Raw genomic sequence first — 22540 nt, forward strand, 5'->3', positions numbered from 1 at the left:
ATGTCCACACAAAAGACTAACCCGGACAGACTGAGGCTAAAAAGAAACGCCCTTGCTTGAGTTCAGGGAGAGGGAAACAATTTAAAATGCAGTGTACCATGACAGAAAAGTAATCTCTCAGGAGATATGCATGGGTATTGTAAGGACACCCCGAGTATGAAAGGGGTTAAAGTCGTTTAGGACATTCCATACCCAAACACAAAGACAGCTACCGAACACTTCCATCAGCCGAACAAGAAACCCATACAAATAATCCACCCCAAAAATGAGACAAGATGCTCTGTCTTCAGGGCCAAGCAGGAATCAACTCATTTATTATAACACATGGTCACAACAGATAAAATAACTCAGAGACTCTCCCCCCCCCCCCCCCACCCTTGGAAAAGAGGGCGGGTTAAACTGTCCAATGACAATGGACACACAGGTCAGGTGTGTTTAATGTCTCATCAGTACACAGTGTTAGCAGGGAGAGCTGTTGGAAGAATCCCCCCTCCCTCCAATGCAATACACATCCTGTGATCCAAGGCAGACAAACACAAACCCTCCAATGCAATACACATCCTGTGATCAAAGACAGACAAACACAAACCCTCCAATGCAATACACATCCTGTGATCCAAGGCAGACAAACATAATAGAACATTGGTTTGCAGGAGGCTGGCATTCAGTCCCCTCCAAAAGTCTCTCTCCCGGCTAGGTCTGTCACAGGTATAATAGTGCTCTGCAGCAATCTAAATAGAGAGGGAAGAATACTATAAGCTGGAAGAAAAAAGGGTAGTAACTTTGATTTCCTTCAAAGGAACAGTTGAGGGGATCCGCAGCACCTATACAAAAGGGTAGGCAGGAAGGAGGATACCTAGTAACACAAATTGGTGGCAGAACAACAGCAGGACCAGAAGGATGAGGAGATGACCTTCCAACTCATAACCAAAAGGTTGTTAAGGGCATGGTAGCCACAGTAAAGCCTGCCTGGCCATTTATTATATGACTCTGGTCAACAAGAGTCCTACAAAGGGCGAAAGCTAGAAGTAGAAATGCATATACTAGAACTCTGAACAATTAGTCTGATAGAGGATCTATTTTCTAGCAAGGCGGTCCCACAAAGGCCTCAGGACTTACACTATCCCACTGAGGGAAACTATGCTTCTTTGTAATAGAATGTCCTGTGTTCTTGCCTTAAAGTAAATACAAGATAAATAGGAATTGTAAAAGATATTTCCTGAGAAGGAAAAAGGAGGTTGCATGCATAAACCTCAATTTTTAAAGCGGGAGACATCAGATTCAGGAAATGTGAAGCAATAGTTGAGTCTAAAAGGAATCAGTGTAGACAAAGGATATGCAATTAGAGGACCTACAGCTGTTGCTAAACTACAAGTCCCATCATGCCTCTGCCTCTGAGTGTCATGCTTATGGCTGTCAGAGTCATGCTATGCCTTATGGGACTTGTAGTTCTGCAACAGCTGGAGGTCCGCTAATAGCGTATTCCTGGTGTAGACTATGAAGACAGACTGAACACTGTTTTAGAGCAGGAGATCAGTCACCCAGTCAGCTACAGGAGGAGTGCTCAGGTTTTTCTGGAGGTGAAGATCTTGCAGCGCTGCAAAAGAAATCCAGCAGAGAACAAATGAAAAACTGACCAGCAGAGAGTTCTCTCAAACTTGCTTATTATTAACTAGACTCAAGGCATAAGAAAGTGGAGATGACCGTAAGGGGAATCCTGCCAGGATGAAAGAGAGGGAAAGAGATCATTTCCACCTGGAATACATTCTGGCAAACAGCAACAAGTACTCAAAAAGGTACAAATACCCAAAGAGGTGAATGTGAAAGGATCTGCTATACTTAGATTGTAGATGATATCATCTTTGAATTAGCAGACTCTGTGAAAAGCTAAACCACTGACTTTTTTTCTGAGAACTCCTGGGCATTCCACAATGGGGAAGCTAGGAAAAGGGGGGAATAGGATGGACACATAAGTGCCATAGGTTGGGTGAAAAACTACTGGATTACACTCTGAAGGTAATCCCTCACAAGACCAGGAAGTAGTAGAAAATGATCCTTGTCAATAGAGCAAGTCATAAAAACTTTCAACAGAGGGATAGGAAGGAGGTCAAACATCACAAGGAGTGCAACCCAAGATAATGGAAAAAGATTCCACTGCAGAGAGCAGTGAAACACCACTCTCAATGATAGATTTCTACTAGGGTAGAAATTGGAGATCCCAGGGTGCAGAGAGCTCAAACAATGAGGTGCAGTAATGCCAAAAGGGAACTTGATAAAAGACGTCTGATTCAAAAGTTAAAAGTTGGGCTGCCTGGATATTCACAAACCACTATATGAGATGAACCTGTAAGGAATCCCAGTGGAATGAACAACCAATCTCCCACTTGGAAAGATACTTTTTATGTGCAAGGCTGAGTAGATGAGCTATCATAATGAGATATTATGAACCTCAAGATCTGATACTTGAGTGTGAGATAGACCGAGATCATTTATGGGGTACTACTGAAGTAGTAGATGAAAAGTGGAGTCCTCCACATCATCCAAAGATCTCCTGCATTGAGGCAAGCACACATCCAGAGCACTAGAGGCCTCATGATGAACAGTGTCAAGGGCAGAACTAAAGAGATGCCTGCCCTTACAAGGCGAGTAAAGCAAATATTAATTTTGTGTATCCTTGGCCAGACACAAAGCCAAAGGGCCCTATGCATCTGGATAGAATTTGCCCCCCTTGGGAGAGACAAGCTTAGATGCTTGCAAGCGACCACTGCAGCTGAAATGCAGGGAAACACAATTGTTCTAAAAGCTTTAAGACGTAGATAAATTCCTCAAGATGGAGCAGTCTTGTTTAAAGTGGTTGTAAACCTCAGACATGAAAAATGAACAAAGCATTTCCTTCCATAGTGTGTACTTGTCCCAAATAAACGCACAGAGTGTAATTTATGTCTGCTGTTTATACCTCTGATATCTGCATGAATCACTTATGACAAGTTTTCCTGACACCAAAAGATAAATGGTGACGAGGAGGGAGCTCCAACAGATTGACAGCCTCAGCTCTGTTCTTGTGATCTGTGTGAAGGGGAGTGTCTCTTTTCCCTCCAATCAGCTCTCAGGGCTCTCCTCACTGAGCTCTGCAGAGTGTAACTTCAACCTCCGCGCCCCTTTTTTCTAATCTCTCAGACAACCTTATAAATTTTGCACTTTGAACAGATGTATCACCGGTGTCCAGTCACTTCACTGGGTAAATTAAGAATTTACAAGCCCTTTAAAAGCGCTAATCCACGAGGATGTGAATTCACAAATCTCAGCCAGGCCAAAAAGAACTTTTTTGAAATACAGGCTCTTCAGAGGAAGGCTGTAGGGGCCTCAGACACATTTAAAGCTGGATGTCCAGTAGGGTTAGAATTTGATTCTGTTGTGGAAGGTGCCAAAGCATGCTTAGAAGCCTTGTGATCAGATTGCTGCATTAATTGTGCAAAGACCAATAAAAAATGATAAGTGGATAATAAAGGTCCTGTGGACGTATGGGAGGTTTGAGCCTCAGACTGTGGCGTTCAAGACCCCAGTGATGTTGACCCTATAGTAGTAGGGGGTCCCAGGATCTAGGTTTCAGGCATGGTCGCTCTCTATGCCTCAGGGGTTCCCATCAAGCAGGTGTAGGAATCTATAGAAGGAATCTGCGCAAAAAGCACGTTGGTAGTCTGCTCAGTAGAGGTTCCCTAAGTGGTGGTCCTAAGAATTGGTAGGAGCAGTCTGCATTAAAAAAATATAAAAAGCTTTCTGTGAATGGCTGAGCACTCAGCCCGACTCAATTTTGTTCTGGGAACAGGATGGAAATACCATACTGCTGCCAGAACACAGTGCTGTATTCTACATGTAGCTGAGGCAAATAGTTTATACAGTGCTGACAAGGGGCGCATATATTAACCACTTTAAGACCAGCTCTCCTGGGCAAATCGCCGTCATTGTACGTCAGCTCACGCAGGTGCAGTTGCGGGCCGCCGGTGGTGCCCCTTCCCCGCTGCGGGAGCATGCTCGCTGGTCGGGTGGACTTGATCTGTCTGCCAGTGACCCGCGATCACCTAGTACAGAGACAGAATGGGAATCTTCCTTTGTAAACAAGGCTGATCCCCAATTTGACAGATGACATGACAGAGATCTACTGTTTCCAGTCTTTAGGAGCAGTGATTTTTGTCATGTCCCAGGCAGCCCATCCCCCTGCAGTTAGAACACACACAGGGAACACAGTTAACCCCTTGATCTCCCCCCTAGTGTTAACCCCTTCCCTGCCAATGTCATTTTTACACTGATCAACGTAATAATGTCACTGGTCTCCAAAAAGTGTCATTTGGGGTCAGATTTGTCTGCCACAATGTCGCAGTCCCGCTAAAAATCGCAGATCGCCGCCATTACTAGTAAAAACATTAAAAAAAAAGTCCCTAAATCTATCCCATAGTTTGTAGACACGAAAACTTTTGCGCAAACCAATCAATATTTACCAAAAATATGTAGAAAAATATATAATCGGCCTAAACTGATGAAGAAATTAGTTTTTTTTTACTTTTTTTGGAATATTTTATTATAGCAAAAAGTAAAAAATATAGTTGTTTTTTCAAAACTGTTGCTCTTTTTTGTTTATAGCGCAAGAAATTAAAACCGCAGAGGTGATCAAAAGAAAGCTCTATTTGTGGGGAAAGAAGGACAATTTTGTTTGGGTACAGCGTCGCACAACCGTGCAATTGTCAGTTAAAGCGACACAGTGTCGGGTTGCAAAAAATGGTCTGGTCAATAAGGGGGCAAATCCTTCCGGTCCTTAACTAGTTAATAAAGGAAATGGTTTGTTTGAACCAGCTTGGTCCAAAAGAACCATTTAATATAATATCAAACCTGGAATTTTTTTCTTAATCCACAGTGGTGCGCAAAAACTCATAAGTGTATAAAAAAAGTGCATTGTGTACACACACACAAAAAAGTGCACTTAAAGATGTGTCCTCCCTATGGAGTAGGACCTCACCATGAACCTCCAGGGTGCAATTATTATTGTTATATGAAGTGATTATATCAAACCTGGAATTGGGTTTTAAAGGATAAGCTCACCTTTACCCACATATATATACACACACAAACACACACATATATATGTGTGTGTGTGTGTGTGTATATGTGGGCTGTCTCTTGCTGTGTGTGTGTGTGTATATATATATATATATATATATATATATATATATATATATATACATACATATGTATATATGGACTGTCTCTTGCTGTGTGTGTATATATGTGGGCTGTCTCTTGTGTGTATATATGTGGACTGTCTCTTGCTGTGTGTATATATGTGGGCTGTCTCTTGCTGTGTGTGTGTGTGTATATATATATATGTATATATGTGGGCTGTCTCTTGCTGGATATACATGTGGGCTGTCTCTTGCTTTGTGTATATATGTGGGCTGTCTCTTGCTGGATATACAGGGACAGCCCACATGTATATCCAGCAAGAGACAGCCCACATATATACACACACAGCAAGAGACAGTCCACATACACACACACATATATATATATATATACGCAAGAGTCATATGTATATATCCGGCAAGAGACAGCCCACATGTATATATCTGGCAAGAGACAGCCCACATGTATATATCCGGCAAGAGACAGCCCACATGGATATATCCAGCAAGAGACAGCCCACATGTATATATCCAGCAAGAGACAGCCCACATGTATATCTCCTGGCAGCAGCATTAATAAAACCATATCTAAAAAGCAAGACAACAATGACAGTTAAACAATTACCGAAAGCAGTCTTGGTCTGGCAGACAGGAGTCTCAGGGCAGGACAGGACAGGACACCACACCACACGGCAACTCTTCCTCACAAAAGGAACATCCGCTCTGCTACATGGAGAGGCGGAGTGCAGCTGATATCACTCCGCCCTCCCCTCTCTTAAGGCTGCAGCCGGAACTATAGGAGCGGTGTCGGCTTATGCGGCTGTCAGCTCACTCCGCCGGCTGGCAGCAGCATAAACCAACTGTTAAAAAAAAAAAAGTCCTGCTCCCTGGCAGAGGTGCCGGAACACAGTTCCGCCAAAAAAAAAAGCCCTGTGTATAGCATTAGCAATGAAATATATGTTCCTGCCAAGAAGCTTACCTTGAGGAAAGAATGAGATAAGACTATTTGTGAGACTAGGACTTGCTGATCGTCTGCTCCTCACTGTACTTTCATCTTTTCCAGAAAGCTTAGATGCAAACAGTGCCCGATGATCGACGGATGCTATAATAAAATCGCAGAAAAAAAGTAATATTAATGTGCTGGTCTCCTTATTCACATTAGATCAATAAAATGTAGCAAGCGGCGAGGTTGCCAGGCTCCAAATTAAGTATTGTGGGATTTAAGAGAGGGTGAGTCTAATCTTCCAATTCAGCAATGCAGACTTTTTTCAAGGCCCTCAGGCCCTACTATCAGAGCTCTAAGTCTAACAATAAGGGCCTAGTCACACTGCTGCATCTGGTAACACAAGTTACGTGTGTTGGTGTGCTGTGGTGCCATTTTAATTTATTACCTTGCAGTACATTGGAAAAAAATTGAGGCAGATCTGATGTTTAGTTCAATGTGGTGGTTAGTCAATTCAAATGTAAGGCTGACTTAATGCAACTCGTGTTAGCAGACCGCTGTGATGTGAATGGGACCTAAAAGTATGATCTATCACATTAGGCCTTCTGTTTAGCAGCATGAAAAGGTGTATGTGTGCTTAGTTCTATCCATTCTATAGCAGCAAACAAGACAACCAATTATAAACTGTTCATTTTAAAATGACACTTTTTCTATAGTAAAAGAAAAAAAAAATATTTATAAACAAACAAAATATGTAAAAATGTTAAAAATTACAAATATGGAAGTGCTAACCTGAACTGTCTGTACGATGTGAAGCTTTTCCTCTGCCAGGTTTTTCCTTTCCGCTTTTGCTCAGTGCAGCCAGTTTAGTGGGAATCTGCTGTTTAGTAGGTAATGTTTGCTTTTGGAGTTGATTCATGGCACTTAATAAATGGAAAGGCACATCATTTTTCAATGCTGGCCTCGTGTCTGTTGAACTACTATCCCGACGCATAACTTCAGGTCTCTCCAGGTAATCAGCTGCTGATACAGATGCACTGGTTTTGGTTAAAGGTTTCATAAGATGACTAGCCCCTTCCAGGCTTCCTTCACCGTTAAAGCTTGCTGAATGTGGAACACCCTGGGAAAAAAAAAAAATACATAATAAAAACAGCTGAATAGAAAGTACAGACAATTACTAGTTGCAAAAGAGACTTATGCAGCATACCGGTGTAGGATGTTTAAGCCCAACAGAATATTCTTATTACTGTAATGCAGTCAGGCTACATATAAATACTAAGGTCAAATTATCAAGGCTCATCAGGCAATATTATTATACCAATATTTTCAACATCACAGCAACAAAAATCTCTCGGGGGTTATAACTCTCCCTTTCGTTATCCAAAAAAGAAAAAAACATGTTTGCCTATAGTTCTACTTTAAAGCTGTACCCCAGGCAAACAGCTAAAAACACACATAAAATACATATAAGGGAACCGTTGTACCAACCAAAGGATTATTATTTTGGTTCATTCATTTCTGCAACACAGTACAGCCCTGTGTGGTATAGCAGAAGACCTGATTTTAATTTAAACAACACAGGTCTTGTCCCTCCTGAAGCCTGAGACATGAACATAAAAGAAAAAACAGGTGGCCAATTAGATTGCCTATGTTGCTATGCACTTTCCTCTTATCTGCATTTGTCAGCACATTTACATTCAGCATTCTTAGGGCTCATTTACACTATAGGTTGCAGGGCAGTAAAACCACATGGTTGACCCACAGTCTTACCACCCCACCAACACTCACCTTTAGTTGGAAAGCGTACTCATGACGCTCCAACTTCAGATGGGGGTTTACACATGCTGTGAGTGTGATTGCTTTGCTTCAGCGCAGGAATTTTACCCCAACACATTTGGCTTGCGCTACCGCTCACAAAAAACGAATGGGGGGCGCCCCGCAACCGTGTGGGAATGGTAGTCCAACAGTGTACTGTCACATGCTCTTTGAAGCATGAGTCAAACACGGATCGCTCTTCAGACAGCATTGCAGGTGTAACCAAGGCCTTAATTGGCCCTTCCCAGTCAAAGTGCTATTGTATAGGGGACAACAAGAGGTTGATACCCAGTCATATACAAGTACTCACACTGGGGTTTATTTACTAAAGCTGGAGAATGCAAGATTCAGGCTCACTTCTGCATATAAACCAATAAGCTTCTATGTTTTATTGCCAATGCTTAAAGTATAACTAAAGGCAAAACTTTTTGGGCGTTAAGGAGTTTCCCCCTCTCTATTTGTCCTGTTTACTATTATCTTTGAAAGTAAAAGTAAAAGAAAATCTCAAATTTGGGTTGTCCTCAAAAAAGTAATAGCGGAAGACTAGTTCTGATGACCTAGGGGTCCCCCAGGAATTCCCTTAATTTGCAGGCATTTCGTCTCAATTCTTGTTTGGCTATGGGACAGGAAGTGAAGATAAATCTCCGCAATGGTACACAACTGGGAAAATAAAAATAAAAAAATCTGACAGGGGTTATACCCTTCCTTGATCTATCCAAATGAAAAAAAAAATGTTGGTTCTACTTTAATTGAACAAACTGAGGTTAGAAGCTGATTGGCTACCATGCACAGCTGCACCATATTCAGAGTGCTCTAGTTTTAGTAAATCTACCCCACTATGTACAAAATATAAATGTACCCATTTACTATCAATAACTGCATCTATTTGTGTCTTTTATATCTGCATGAAGTTCAGCTTTAAATGTATATACCTCAACAGTTCTTTCCAAAAGAACTACTAATTGTACTGCCTGATATACTGTTGACCATAAGGGTCGATTCACACGGAGGCAGCACGACTGCCTCAGGCGACCCAGGACACGACTCAGCGGCGACTTGCAAAACGACTTCTGTATAGAAGTCAATGCAAGTCCCCCCAAAGTAGTACAGGAACCTTTTTCTAAGTCGGATCTACTTGCGTCGCTCCGATTAGAATGGTTCCATTGCACAGAACCTAGTCGCCTGACAAGTCGTCCCAGTGTGAAAGGAGGCTTAGAGAAACATTTATAAATTAAGACTAGAAAGTAAACAAAACTGAGGAAAATCAAAGCTAGGGAAATAAAATTACTTACAGCTACAAGTTTATAAAAAAAGCTCCAACTATGCAGCAACTGAAAATGCACTATAGTTTCCCGAAACATACATTTTTGTAGAGGTAATAACAAATGAATGCAAAACTGAATTGACAGCATACTTGACTAGCTACATTCTGACTGCAATACATTTTGCTGACCTAAGAGTCTGTATACTCTTTTACGCCAGCTTTAGAATTTTAGCAGTAGTTTATCCTGGGGACAGGTTTGTATTAACCCTTTCATGACTAAGCCTATTTTTACATTTGGTGTTTACAAGTTAAAATCCGTATATTTTGCTAGAAAATTACTTAGAACCCCCAAACATTATATATAATTTTTTTAGCAGAGAATAAAATGGCGATTGTTGCAATATTTTATGTCACACGGTATTTATGCAGCGGTGTTTTAAACGCAACTTTTTGGGAAAAGGGACACTTTCTTGAATTTTAAAAAAACAAAACAGTAAAGTTAGCCCAATTTTTTTGTATAATGTAAAAGATGATGTAAATAGATACCAAACATGTCACGCTTTATAATTACACGCACTTGTGGAATGGCGACAAACTACGGTAACTAAAAATCTCCATAGGCAACGCTTTAAATTTTTTTTTACGGTTACCAGGTTAGAGTTACAGAGGAGGTCTAGCGCTATAAATGTTGCTCTTACTCTGACGATCACAGTGCTACCTCACATGTGTGATTTGAACACCGTTTACATATGCGGGCGCGACTTCCGTATGCGTTTTCTTATTTACTTTTTTCTTATTTATTTTTATATTAATAAATTGTGTTTAAAAAAAAAAATATTTTGATCACTTTTATTGCTGTCACAAGGAATGTAAACATCCCTTGTGACAGTAATAGGTTGTGACAGGTACTCTTTATTAGGGGTGCAACGGATCGTCATCGATCCGTGATCCGATCCACGGAGGTTGAACCGTACGGGACACCCGCAATCTGCGGAGCGCTCTGAGGCCTCGGCCATAGGAAAGGCCGCGGCTTTGGCCTAGCTCCGGAGCGGTGGCCATCTTGGTACACCCGGTGGCTGTTTAGCACGTGATCGCTCCGTCAAATGACGGAGCGATCACTTGTAACAAGCCGGCGTCATGTCATGACGCCGGTTCCTCTCTCCCCTCTGTGTACTGATCTGTACAGTGGAGGGGAGAGATCGGTTGGCAGCAGTGCCAATACTCTGCAATGCCCTGACAATACTCTGCAATGCCCTGACAATACTCTGCAATGCCCTGACAATACTCTTCCATAAACTGCCAATACTCTGCCATACCCTGCCAATACTCTGCCATACCCTGCCAATACTCTGCCATACCCTGCCAATACTCTGCCATACCCTGCCAATAGTCTGCCAATACCCTGCCAATACTCTGACAATATACCCGCCAATACCCTGCAATACTCTGCCAATACTCTGCCACACCCTGCCAATAGGGAGATTGTGGATATTACAGTGGGGGAGATTTTTTTTTTGTTGATCCGAACCGTGACTCCTGATACGAGGAACGATCCGAACCGTGAGTTTTTTTGATCCGCTGCACCCCTACACTTTATGGAGGGATCGGGGGTCTAAAAGACCCCTGATCCTTCCTTTGCACTTCAAAGTATTCAGATCGCCATTTTCAGGGATTCTGAATACTGTATATTTTTTTAAAACCGGCGCCATTGGCAGCTGAGTAAAGGGAAGTGACGTCATGACGGCGCTTCCGTGTTTACATTCAGGAGACTGTAACAAAGCCGTTTCTGGCTTTGTTCCAGTCTGTGGCTAGCTGCTGGAGGCGGCAGATTGTTGATCGGGTCTCCCAGTGGATCGGGAGGCCCGTTGAGAGTGGCGGGAGGTCCCGTCCCGCTCCTCCGGGATAACGGCCGAGCGGCTTTCAGCTGCATCAGTTGTTATCCCTGGAAAGCCGATCGCCGGCTCTAAAAAACGGTACCGGGATGATGCCTGCAGCTGCGGGCATCATCCCGGTATAACCCCCGAAAGTCGAGGCCGGACATCTGCGTACGGTCGGCAGGAAGGGGTTAAAGATGATTAACAGAAACTATGGAGCAGATTTATAAAATATCATTCGGAAAGAAAAGCATAAACCCTTGCCCCATACATGTCATGTAGTGCAATGGTTTACACCAGGCTTTACACAAAAAGAGGACACTAGCCTGGCAAAATAAAAATAGATTTTTTCTGAGGTTTCAAATATGCTGAGCTCCACTCAAAATCTCCTTGACTACTGCAGTGTGGAGAAGATAAATGAGTATGAAGCGTTTCTCTCAGGGTTGGCCTTACAAGGTTGTTAAACCCTACCTTTTTATAAAACTCATGGACACCAGGAGAAGAAGCCTCTGCCCTCCTGCTACAACCATTATAATGGGGTCTTAGCATTCTAATAACAATTTACAATATTCTCCATTGTGGATAATGCATTAAAAGACATGATACCCCCTTGCTTGGCTTTACAGTGAATTTCTCTATCTTGCTCTCTAGTAAAAAGGAGCTTAAGGCCTCATGGACACTGCTGCTGCTAAACGGACGTTTAGGAGTAGTTGGACATTTTTTTTCAGCTGCCCCTGAATTCAAGTTATCTTATCAGTACATGTACACAGGATCGTTTACAGTTGTTTCTAGGCAGTTGAGTTTAGAGGCCTTTTTTGGAAAGCAAAAACATGAGTTCAGACGCTGAGTTTAGTGGCATTTCAAGCGCCAAACGCTTCTAAACACGGTAATTTGCGTTTAGCCGCATTTCGTTTACAGGTGTTTTTCATTTTTGGCTATTTTGAAAAAAAATATATACATATATATATATATATATATATATTTTTTTTTTTCAAACGCTTCTAAACGCAAACGTGGCATGCAAACGCGGCAAAACAGACGTTTTAAACGTGGGTTACTATCTGTCAAGTTAAATTGTTCAGGAGAGGTTGTAAAAATGTCCCGTGTACATTAAGCCTTACCAGAGCATTAAAAAACTGAACTCTTACCAAAGTTACCTGGACCAGGTCTGGTGCAAAGGATCCAGCACTAACACTTGTTTTTTTTATCTTCTTCAACTGCTCCAAGCGATCTCTGTCCTTCTGGACTGCTTTTTGTGACTCACGTAGCCTCTCCAAATCATGCTGATAAGCTTGTCTCTGTTTTTCCAAGTCTGACCGTTCCTGGTCTAACTTCTCCTTCTCCATCTGAGAAGTCTCCTCTCTTTGTCGTAGCCTCATCTCATAAGCCTCCATCTCTTTTTGAGACTTAGTTCTTTCACGCTCCCAGCGCTGCTTTTCTTGTTTTAATTGCTCCTGCTGCTTTTGTACATTAGCCAACTCCTCCCTTTGCTTTTCAAAATTACGTTGTTTCTCCTGCTCCAACAACCAATTGCCCCTTGACGACTGCTGTCTTAGCTGCTTCTCCCGTTCTCTCTGCACCTCAAAGTAAGTGTCTTGTTGTGTGATTACGGCCTGAAAGAGATCAAAATAATGATATATTTCACTAAGCTGTTTGAAGGGAATGCTGCAGATCAAAATAGGCAATTTCATTCCAAATTTGGTTCCACGGGAAGGCTAAAGCTGGCCAAAGACTGATCAAAATTCGGTTCCACAGTTCAGGTCAGCAGGGACTGGACAAGTTGCGATCAGTATGTTGCCATCCCTCTTCAACAGAAGTGGATCGTTTGTTTGACTACTGTCAAAGGAACAGGTTGGAAAACTTTTGTCGATCAATGGCTGCAGCTACTGATGAAGAGTATTCTGACAGCAACAAGTCCTACTGCCAGAATACAATGTCCCAGCATGGCACCTTGCTTGTTTGGGAAGAATCCGTTTTTTTTCGTTCAGCCCGCTGTCCAGCTATAAGATACACATATAAAAAGAAAAGTCTGTAGGCACTAGAGAGGACCTCTGCCTGTTAAGTAATATGTAAACCCAACATTTCATATTTCTGATATGTACCTGCTGCACCAAGTACTTGTATGAAAAAGTATCCTGTTCATTCTATATTGCTTCCTTTATGTCAAATCCCTGGTGTTCCTGCCAGTCCCTCTGCTTTCCTATTAAAAACTGACCACAGTAAGCAGGAGAACACAGCATGGTCAGCTCTCTAGCCGTGCTGAGACCTCAGTGTGCTCACCTCCAATAATCAGACTTGCCCTGAGACAACCCCCCTGCACAGCCTTTCACTTGGAAGATCAGTAGTGCGGTTGCTTCCTCTCCCCCAGCTCTTATGCAGCTGAGAACAGAGGGAATGCGATCACCTGCTGAGAATTTACTCTATAGTCACATGGGCTGCTCAGATGTGATAGAAAGTCACAAATGTGAGCGTATACACAGTGGTAAATGACAGACCACTCCCTCCCTCATCCATGCCCATTAACCAGCTAAACACAATGAGGGCGGTACATGTAGATGAATAGAAGTTTCACCTTCCTCTTATTCCAAGACACAGGCTGGAGGGGCGTGACACAGGCTGGAGGGGCTTGACACAGGCTGGAGGGGCGTGACACAGGCTGGAGGGGCGTGACACAGGCTGGAGGGGCGTGACACAGGCTGGAGGGGCGTGACACAGGCTGGAGGGGCGTGACACAGGCTGGAGGGGCGTGACACAGGCTGGAGGGGCGTGACACAGGCTGTGACTGGCAGAAATCCGCACACACCAAGTTATTAACAAAAAATAATAAAGATTTAATTTCAAATATATATATTTCTATGACAATTTAAAACAGTTTATTGTTATTATTTATTTCTACTCTGTATTCCAAAGGCTGTTTTTTTCTTTTTTGAACATGTGACCAGCAGCAGTAGACTAGAAGCCTCCTTCTGCTATTTCCTTGCAGACAGGCTGGGAAAGGTCTGGGTCATGTGACAGCTGTATATCGATTAGGAAAAAGGTAGCTAGATTTTTTTTTTTTTTTTTATTAAAATAATTACAGTGCCATCATCCACATGTAGAAATAGAAGGGACAATGTAAATTAAACAGTGTTTCTTTAGTATCACTTCAAAACAGAAGTAAACTTTAGGAAACTCTATGGGAGAAAAAATAGCTAGCCCCCCTGCAGGTTAATGCCAAAATTTGCTAGTATACACAGCATACTAGCACATTATGACAGACTTACCTTTTAAAGTGGTAGTAAACTCAGCCAACACAAATGGAAAGAAACTTTATTAGAATGCAGATTGCTCAATTTGTGTGGAATGGCACGGGATAGAAAGATTGTAGACACCACCCGGTACATTGTTTATTAACTATTTCAAGGGAAGAAAGTAGAAATCTTTACTACCACTTTAAATGGAGCCTTACAAAAATTAGCCACCTTCATTCTACTGGCAGCAAAAAAGGGCAATCCCCCTGAGATGGCTATCTACTTTCCCACCCATACTATCGCAGTTAGTTTATTCCTCATAGAAACCATACTTTTATAGTCTCCTATCCATGGTGTCTCTCCCCCTTTCCCCTTCCTTTTGACTTAAACAAGTCACCTTAGAGTACCCTAGTCCTACAGTTCGGGTACTCTGAGGATTTTTGCTGATTGCAGATCCAGAGAGCAAAAATTCTTATTGGTGAGATATATGTGACCTTTTTGTTAAGCTTGCTCTCTCGATCCACCCTTCCCCTCCCCTCCCTTCTGAACCATTCTGCAGTTTTGTAACATATACTATACTTGTGTCATCGTAAGTTTATTCTGTTGTCGTCTGTGTATGACCCAAGTAATTTCTGATAATTTTACTATTCAAAAATGCACTTTTTCCTGATTGGAATGTTTTATTTTCTCATGAAAAATTTAATAAAATATACAATTTAAATGGAGCCTTACAATAGCACACTGTCGTTGCTCCTGGCACCACCAAGTCTTTCTTCCAGGTTTGTGCTCTCCAGCCATTTAAATGCTCGGGTCGTGATGACCTCACTTCTGCACATGAGAGTGGAACTTACGCACAAGTCACAGCACTCACTGCAATGACAGCACACTCACTGTACCTGAATGCAGAGTGCACTGCAAATGGCCGGTGATGTCACCAGCTGCAAATATCTCCTAAACTCTGCACAGTCACTGTACCTACAGGTAAACCTTAGTATAAGCTAACCTGTAGGTACAAGTCTAAATTCTGAGTTTACTACCACTTTAACATATCAAAAAGTTGTTTCACTCTGGTATATCTGGTTTAATTACTCAGTGTTCAGTTCAGAATGACGACGTGTACACATCTTATTTCTCCATTGCAAACTGAAACATTTTTGTTTCTTTAATTTTTTTTATCCCTATTTTCTGCCCTCCTTCCCACTTCCCTGTCCTTGATTCCAGTTCTAACCTCCCAAACCACCAGAAGTCGCCATCCTACTATTTATTGATTGTGTTGTTTGTAAGCTTATTGAGATTTTGTTAATCCTATTTGACCATTACTGTTAATGTGACTGTGCCCTTCCTGTAACCACTGCAAATACTGTCTATGCTAACAAAGCGTTGTCCTTGCTGTGCCAATATACTTTTCTAAAACTTCAAAAAGAACTATGGGAAATAAAAACACATAAGTTTCACTTCCAGAGAATGTTTGCTGAATGTCAGACCCACTGTTTTATAAAAATGCCCTTTTGCGGTGTACTGTGTGACATTTAATATAACCATCTCAAAATGAGTAGGGGTCAAGGTAGGAACACCCGCTTCCACCGGACAAGAGTAAATACATTTTTAAATTGTTGACAGAGACAAATCCATTACATGTACTACCACCAGCAAAAAACACTAATCAGTAAAAGAAAAAAAATGTCACTTGCCTGTAGACTATACAGCAGCTGCAACAGTATTTGCATCTTGCTGATGAGCTGTAAGGAAATATCAAGGTCAGACTGCATGACAATCATTATTCAGAAACAAGATTAATTCCTACCCAGAAACAATACTACAAAAGAAGCATATTGCGTTAAAGGCTATGGAACACTCAACCACAGGTAGCTATGCAGCTGAAAATAACTTTATTACGACTGAGAAAAACATCTACCCCTACTATGATCAATTAATAGATGTGTATGACCTTATGACTGAACGTAATTCTAAACTTTTAATTTTTTGTTATTTTTTTTTATAACAAACATGTTATACTTACCTGCTCTGTGCAATGGTTTTGCACAGAGCAGCCCTGATCCTCCACTTCTAGGGACCCCCGCCAGCGCTCCTGGCTCCACCAGCCTCCCGATGCCTGTGTTCATAGACACAGAGGAGCTTTGCCATGCCCCCATCATAGGATTTGACTGACAGCAGCAGGAACCAATGGCTCCCGCTGCCATCAATCTGCCGTGGGGGGAGAGAGAGAGAGAGAGAGAGAGAGAGAGAGAGAGAGAGAGAGAGAGAGAGAGAGAGAGAGAGAGAGAGAGAGAGAGAGAGAGAGAGAGAGAGAAAAGATGCTCTTGCGCACAGCACTGGATCAAGATCTAGCTCGGTTAAGTATAAGGAGGGACTAGGGGAATCCTGGACACAGGTTTTTTTTTTAACCTTAAAATGGATGTAAACCCACCACTCACCCAGTATAAACTAATGGCACAGTATTAATGTATACATTCACATGCAAGCCTCCTGCATGTATCCCTACCTGGCAAATGTCACCCCCTTTAGCAGTAGGAGCCTTGCAAAACTCTGGAATTAGTGGGTGGGTCTCTTTGCCAGAGCTCGGTGGGCAGAGTCGTGATGTCACAAGACTCCCCACCCACCTCTACACTCTCCTACTCTTCAGTCACACTGATCATGCCACACGAGTAGCATCCAGCAAAAACTCAGAAAAGGCACCACATGACTTCAGCATACCCAATCATGCTGAGGTGTGGAGCAGCCAATCCTAGAGCTGGAGAAGAAAGGAGGGGGGATGTGAAGCTAGAATCGTAACACACACTCTGCTCACTCATGAGATAAAGAAATCAGATGTCAGTCACAGTAGTGGGGGATGTGGCAACACAAACTTATCTGTGTGTAGTTTTTTTTATCTTACTACAAAAAGACAAGAGGATTGCTCAGTGGTAGATTAAGGGGTCTTTCACACGGGGCGGATCAGTGATGATCCGCCCCGTGAACACCCGTTTGCTCAGCTGGGATCGCTCCGCTGATGCGATAACGGATGGAAAAGTAGGGTTTTCCGCCGTTACACTTTTCGGATCGGAGCAGGTCAGATGTCACCGCTGACATCCGACCCTCCATAGGGATACATGTATGTCCGTTTTTCATCCGAAAATGGAAGGATGAAAAACGGACATACGGATCCCCCGTGTGAAAGAGCCCTAACTCTTCGTGACAAGACTGGTCACAGATGACCTGACATCCTCTACTGTACCAGGTAGAAGTCTTCATTAAAAAAAATAAATCAAGTTTACATCCACTTTAATGCAGAGAACGCATTAAGGTAAAACTCTTAAAGTGTTACTAAACCCACAACAGTAATATCAGTCTGTATATGTAGTAAAACATGCTCATTATACCCACTGTGGAACCTAAGGCGTTAGTCCTCTGCATTGTGTAAAAAGGCTGTTTGATCTTGTCTCCTCTGATCATCCCCTTCTTCCACAGTCCCCAATCCATCTCCTGATAGTACAGAGGCTAGGGGACAAGCTGCATAAGCTCAGTTTGGTGTGTATTGTTGTAAGAGAGTTTTTTTCTTGGTAGAGTGCATGTGATCAGCACAAGGCCAATCAGCACTGTCCAGACAAAGAGTCAGGGGTCCTGCAGCCTTATAGGACAATCATCAGAGAATGAAAACTCCTCCTACAAGCTTTAACCAGACACTAATATAAGTCACAAGACTGCTCTAACTTTTGATGAGAAAAGGTATGTAGTAGTTTATATTTACTCAAACAATTGCATTTCCATGTTCTGTGTAGTGAGACTAGATATAGTGAATACAGGGTCTTGGGTTTAGCAACATTGTATGAATTTAGAACCACTTGAAGTCCTTTCCTTCAAAATAGCAGGGATCCAATCACCAATGATTTTGGAAGAATGCACTGGAAGCACATCCTGTGTTGCTGAAAATTAGGACAGATGTATTTGACAGATTCTGACACTGGGAACGCTATCTGCTGTTAGCACAGATAAAATCTGCGAAAGTAGCTGTAAACGCCAACTGAATGACATTTCATGTTCTAAAATGTAATGCCATGTTTTTTTCCATTAAAGAGGAGTTCCGCCCCCCCTCCCCCACCAAGAAATTAAAATACTGTAGCTGCTGACTTTTAATATTAGGACACTTACCTGCCCAGGGATCCCGTGATGTCGGCACCCCAGCGGATTTTCCAATTGGCTCTCAAGTGCTGCCAACACCATTCATTTTAATGGAAACCAGCAGTGAAGCCTTGCAGGCTTCACAGCCATTTCCCTACTGCGCATGGCCCGCCGGGGGCCTGAACAACTTCTGAAGGGGTCTCACCACGGCGAGGTCTTCCGGAAGTGGGGACAGGTACCTGTGAAAAAACAGGTACCCTCCCGAAAGGTGCCAAATGTGCCAGCGGAGTGGAGGAGGGGGGGGGGGGGGGCAGACAGGCGAAGCTTCCCCTTTTTCAATAAAAATTTCATCTCTGTCGCTAATCTTTTATAGCCTCTTTCACTTTCAATAGTTTATTAGGTTTTTACAGATAAATGTTAAAGTAATTGTGTTCAAGCATTCAATTGTCAAGTGTCGTACAATAAAGATGGTTAATAAGACCAGAGAGAAATGGAGTCTAACAGAATTGCAAGAAGTTTAAAGACCTTGATATATAATTTGCTGGTCCACTAGATATGCAGTACATCACCCATGAAATGGCAACCATTCAAAACACGTCAGAATACGATGTACTAGTCTGCATTGGACCATGTACCACTGAGTAAAGATCTTGAAAAGTGATAATGATTGAGCAAGAGGCAACTGTGAACCAAAATTTTTGACAACTCTCCTTGGTTTTAGTGCTCCTTAAACCCTTTTGCTGCAGCGTAGGCATGTAAACAGACCACTTGCTGTTGACTATGTAGCAGAAATGGTGAATCCGGTAGCTGTAAATGCTGCAACTCACCCAGCATCTACCCCCCAACCTGCTATGTGTCGTGGGTTTACCTGTCTCACTTGGGTGCTCAGGACCTCAATGGTGGGTTAGCAGGATGTAGAGCGCCAGGAAATCACAGATCTTCCATAGGCTGTTGTCCCCTGAAGAATGAACCAGAAATCACACAGCTCTGCAATTTCGGGTTCAGACCTGTCAATCCGGGAAGAGGATAACAGAGAATATTATGCAAACACTGTTTGCATACCCAAGCCCACACACATATACACAAGCGCCATGTTTGTATTGTGCCAGCGCTCCAATAGTCCCGGCACATCCCTATCACATACTCTTGATAAGCAGGCTTGGGTGGGGTAAGGCAGTGCTGTGGACAGAGGATAGTTGCATAGATAATCAATAGCTGTGGGTGGGTTGTAACCAAGTGCTGTGCATTATCCAATAGCTGTGGGTGGGTTGTGTAACCCAGGTCTATGAATATCAAGCCTGTGCCCTGTACTGTACAATTAGGATATTAAATGTGTTTTTATCAAATCTATATTTTCAGTAAAAAGGAACGCATTTATCAGGTAACAAAAAATTATAACTGCAATCATTTTATTCTACAAGGGTCCTTGCTTTCAGAAAATACATTATGTGTTTTGTGAGCTCTAAGTGATCTTCTGGTCTAAAATGTGCATTTTAACATGTGTGCAATTTTTTTTAAAGATGGCACCCTCAGGGAAAGGGTTACCACTTGAAAACGCAAGTGTAAGCTGTCTATATAATGAGATGTTTGGTTGAGAATAAATAAAATAGATACGTTTGGGAGAAAGGGTTGTAGGATAGCATATGTTCTAAACTGGTTTGTTGAAGAGGTCTCTGTTGTGTGTCAGTGAAGTAATCCAGTGTTTGATTTGCATGTATTTTAAAAGTGCCAAATGGTGGACCTTTGGAATTTGTATATGATCTCAGCCCAGCCAAAAAAAATGTTTCCTATTGAGGAAGGTATATGAATACTTGAAATAAGTAAGAGCTCCACCAAGTCAGGATGGGATTTTAAGCCAGGAGGAAATAATGGGATGTGCAAGTGTGGCAACAATGGTAGATGCAGGTAGATGAGCCTTATTTGTTTAGAGATGATGTTGTTGTTGATCAAGTCTGTATCTTAATCATACAGTAAAGAATACAGGCTGGATATTCATAGACCCGGGATGTCTGCAAGCAATAAATCAGAAGAATAGACAACAAGACAAGAAGACAAGAACCATGCCAACCAGTCCAATAAAAGAGAAAATGGTCAAAGGCCCAACTCAAGAGTGCTGCTGAAAAAAATCTTGAGGCTGAGAGCTGCATCTGCAGAGGCCTGGACATCAACCTGGTAGTACTTTAAAAATGAGTGAACTGGAGACCAGGTGGTGACCTTACAAATCTGAGCAACAGACACTTGATGGCAGAATGCCCAGGAAACACCCACCCAATGAAGTGAGCACATAAGGGTAATGAACTTACCATATCTTTTAGAGTACAGGTGCTTACAATGAGTTATTCTATGCACATAGCATTAGTAGACTTGGAAGCAGGGTGTCCTTTTCTAGACACTGCTAACAGGCAAAATTATGTTTTAGGTCTAGAGGATGTGGCTTCCAGATGACTCTGACATCCTTGATTATGTCCAAACAATGGTGAGCAATTTCCTTGGGAGCAGGTCAAAAGGATGGTGGGACAATATCTTCATAAAGGTGGAAGGCTGATACCACTTAGGGAGAAAGAAGGATTTTGGGTGTAAGACTATTTTGTCCCTGTGAAGGATTAGGAAGAGCGTCTTACAAGAGAGGCTGCTAACTTTGAAATACGTCTGACAGATGTGGTTGCCACTAAAAAAGGCCACTTTGCAGTAGATATCACCCAAGGGGAGTTCCCCAATTGGTTCAAATGGTGGTATCTGCAAGGCACAAAGAACCAGATTAAGATCCCAAGAAAGAACAAGGTGTTGTAATGGGGGTGTTATCCATTAGACACCTTCAGTAAAGGTTTTTACAAAACAGAGAAGTCAAAAGCTTTTGGAACAGGGTTGAAACCTGTCCCTTAAGAGTAGTTAGAGCAAAGTTTTCATCAAGTCCTGACTGCAGTAAAAGCCAAAATGAGAGGTACCAAGTAGTCTCTGGGGTTGAAATTCCAGTGTTTCAGGTGAAAAGGGATCTTTAGCTTTTATAGTAGATTTTTCTTGAAATGGCTTTTCTGTAATGTGGGAATGAGTCAACTACACCCCATCTATCAAGATCTTGGCTTCAATAGCTATGTTGTGAACGCTAGTGAATTAAAAGTAAGATGGTACAGGGGGAACTTTGGGACAGCAGGTCTGACCTGTTTGAGAGAGAGCAGGAGTCTGGGCATGTCTGTGTACCTGATTCTTCTGGGCCAGTATGTTTTAGTGAGAATCACAGATTTTTTCTCTTCCTCTATCTTGCAGAGCAGCCGAGGAAGAATCCGCACTAAAGGAAAGGCATACATTAATCTTAACGGAGTCCATAGGATTACCAATGCATCAAATGCCGGTTCTAGAGGATTCCTGGTAACAAACAGGGCTAACTTACTGTTGAACCTGGAGGTCAGGATGTCCACACCATTGGGGTTCCCCATTTCTTACTTAGGAGATTGAGGATGTCAGGGTGGAGGTGGCCAGACTTGCTTCCTTCAAGGCTGCCTGACCCCTGACACCCCCATGCTCCATGACTCATATAAGCCACTGCTGAGGCATTGTATCAGGACAACCTGATAGGTTATCCCTGTAGAAGGAGTGTCCACTGGTGCAAAGCAAATCTTATTGCTCTGATCTCCAAGATGTTGATGGTAAGATTTGCTTCCCTGGGTGACTAGGTTCCCTGAACTGTGAGAGCTGTGGAAACACTCCTCCTCAGCTTCTGAGACTGGCATCTGTAAAAGAAAGGACTTTTCCCTTTTCCAATGCTGGATTGATGATTCACCAGGCTATAGAGTTCCCTGCTTAGCTACACAGAAGCACGTGAAATTGATAGAGGGAAAGTATTTGTTGCAAGCCAACAGAATGTTGTGCTGGAAAGGCCTTGAGTGGAACTAGGTTAAGGGAACAGCCTTGAATGAGGCAATTATGAGGACTAGGATTCTACCTCACAGAGGTTGCCTTTTTTTATCCAAAATCCGCATGTGAGACCTTAGAAAGAGAAGCCTGTTTGGCATAAGGAAAACATTTACCTTGGTTATGTCTAGAATGAGGTGTAGATATTCCAGGACACAGGAAAGGCTGAAGTACAAACTTATAGAGTTACCCAACGAAAGGCATAAAAAAAT

General features: G+C 42.4%; 1 protein-coding gene across 7 annotated transcripts in view; it reads right to left on the reverse strand.

Moving 5' to 3' along the window:
• ARHGEF18 (Rho/Rac guanine nucleotide exchange factor 18) overlaps positions 1-22540 on the reverse strand; it is a 355668-nt gene that overhangs the window by 23949 nt on the left and 309179 nt on the right. For 6 of the 7 annotated variants that reach the window (XM_073599247.1, XM_073599232.1, XM_073599224.1 and 3 more), the window contains exons 26-29: positions 15992-16039; positions 12219-12683; positions 6910-7237; positions 6154-6276 (exon numbers count right to left, since the gene is read on the reverse strand). In XM_073599247.1, coding sequence (XP_073455348.1) covers positions 6154-6276; positions 6910-7237; positions 12219-12683; positions 15992-16039 — 964 coding nt within the window. The remainder of the gene's footprint in view (positions 1-6153; positions 6277-6909; positions 7238-12218; positions 12684-15991; positions 16040-22540) is intronic. The other variant, XM_073599238.1, reaches the window with a different exon arrangement.

Source organism: Aquarana catesbeiana, linkage group LG01 (assembly GCF_042186555.1).
Source record: "Aquarana catesbeiana isolate 2022-GZ linkage group LG01, ASM4218655v1, whole genome shotgun sequence".
NCBI classification, from domain to species: Eukaryota; Metazoa; Chordata; class Amphibia; order Anura; family Ranidae; genus Aquarana; species Aquarana catesbeiana.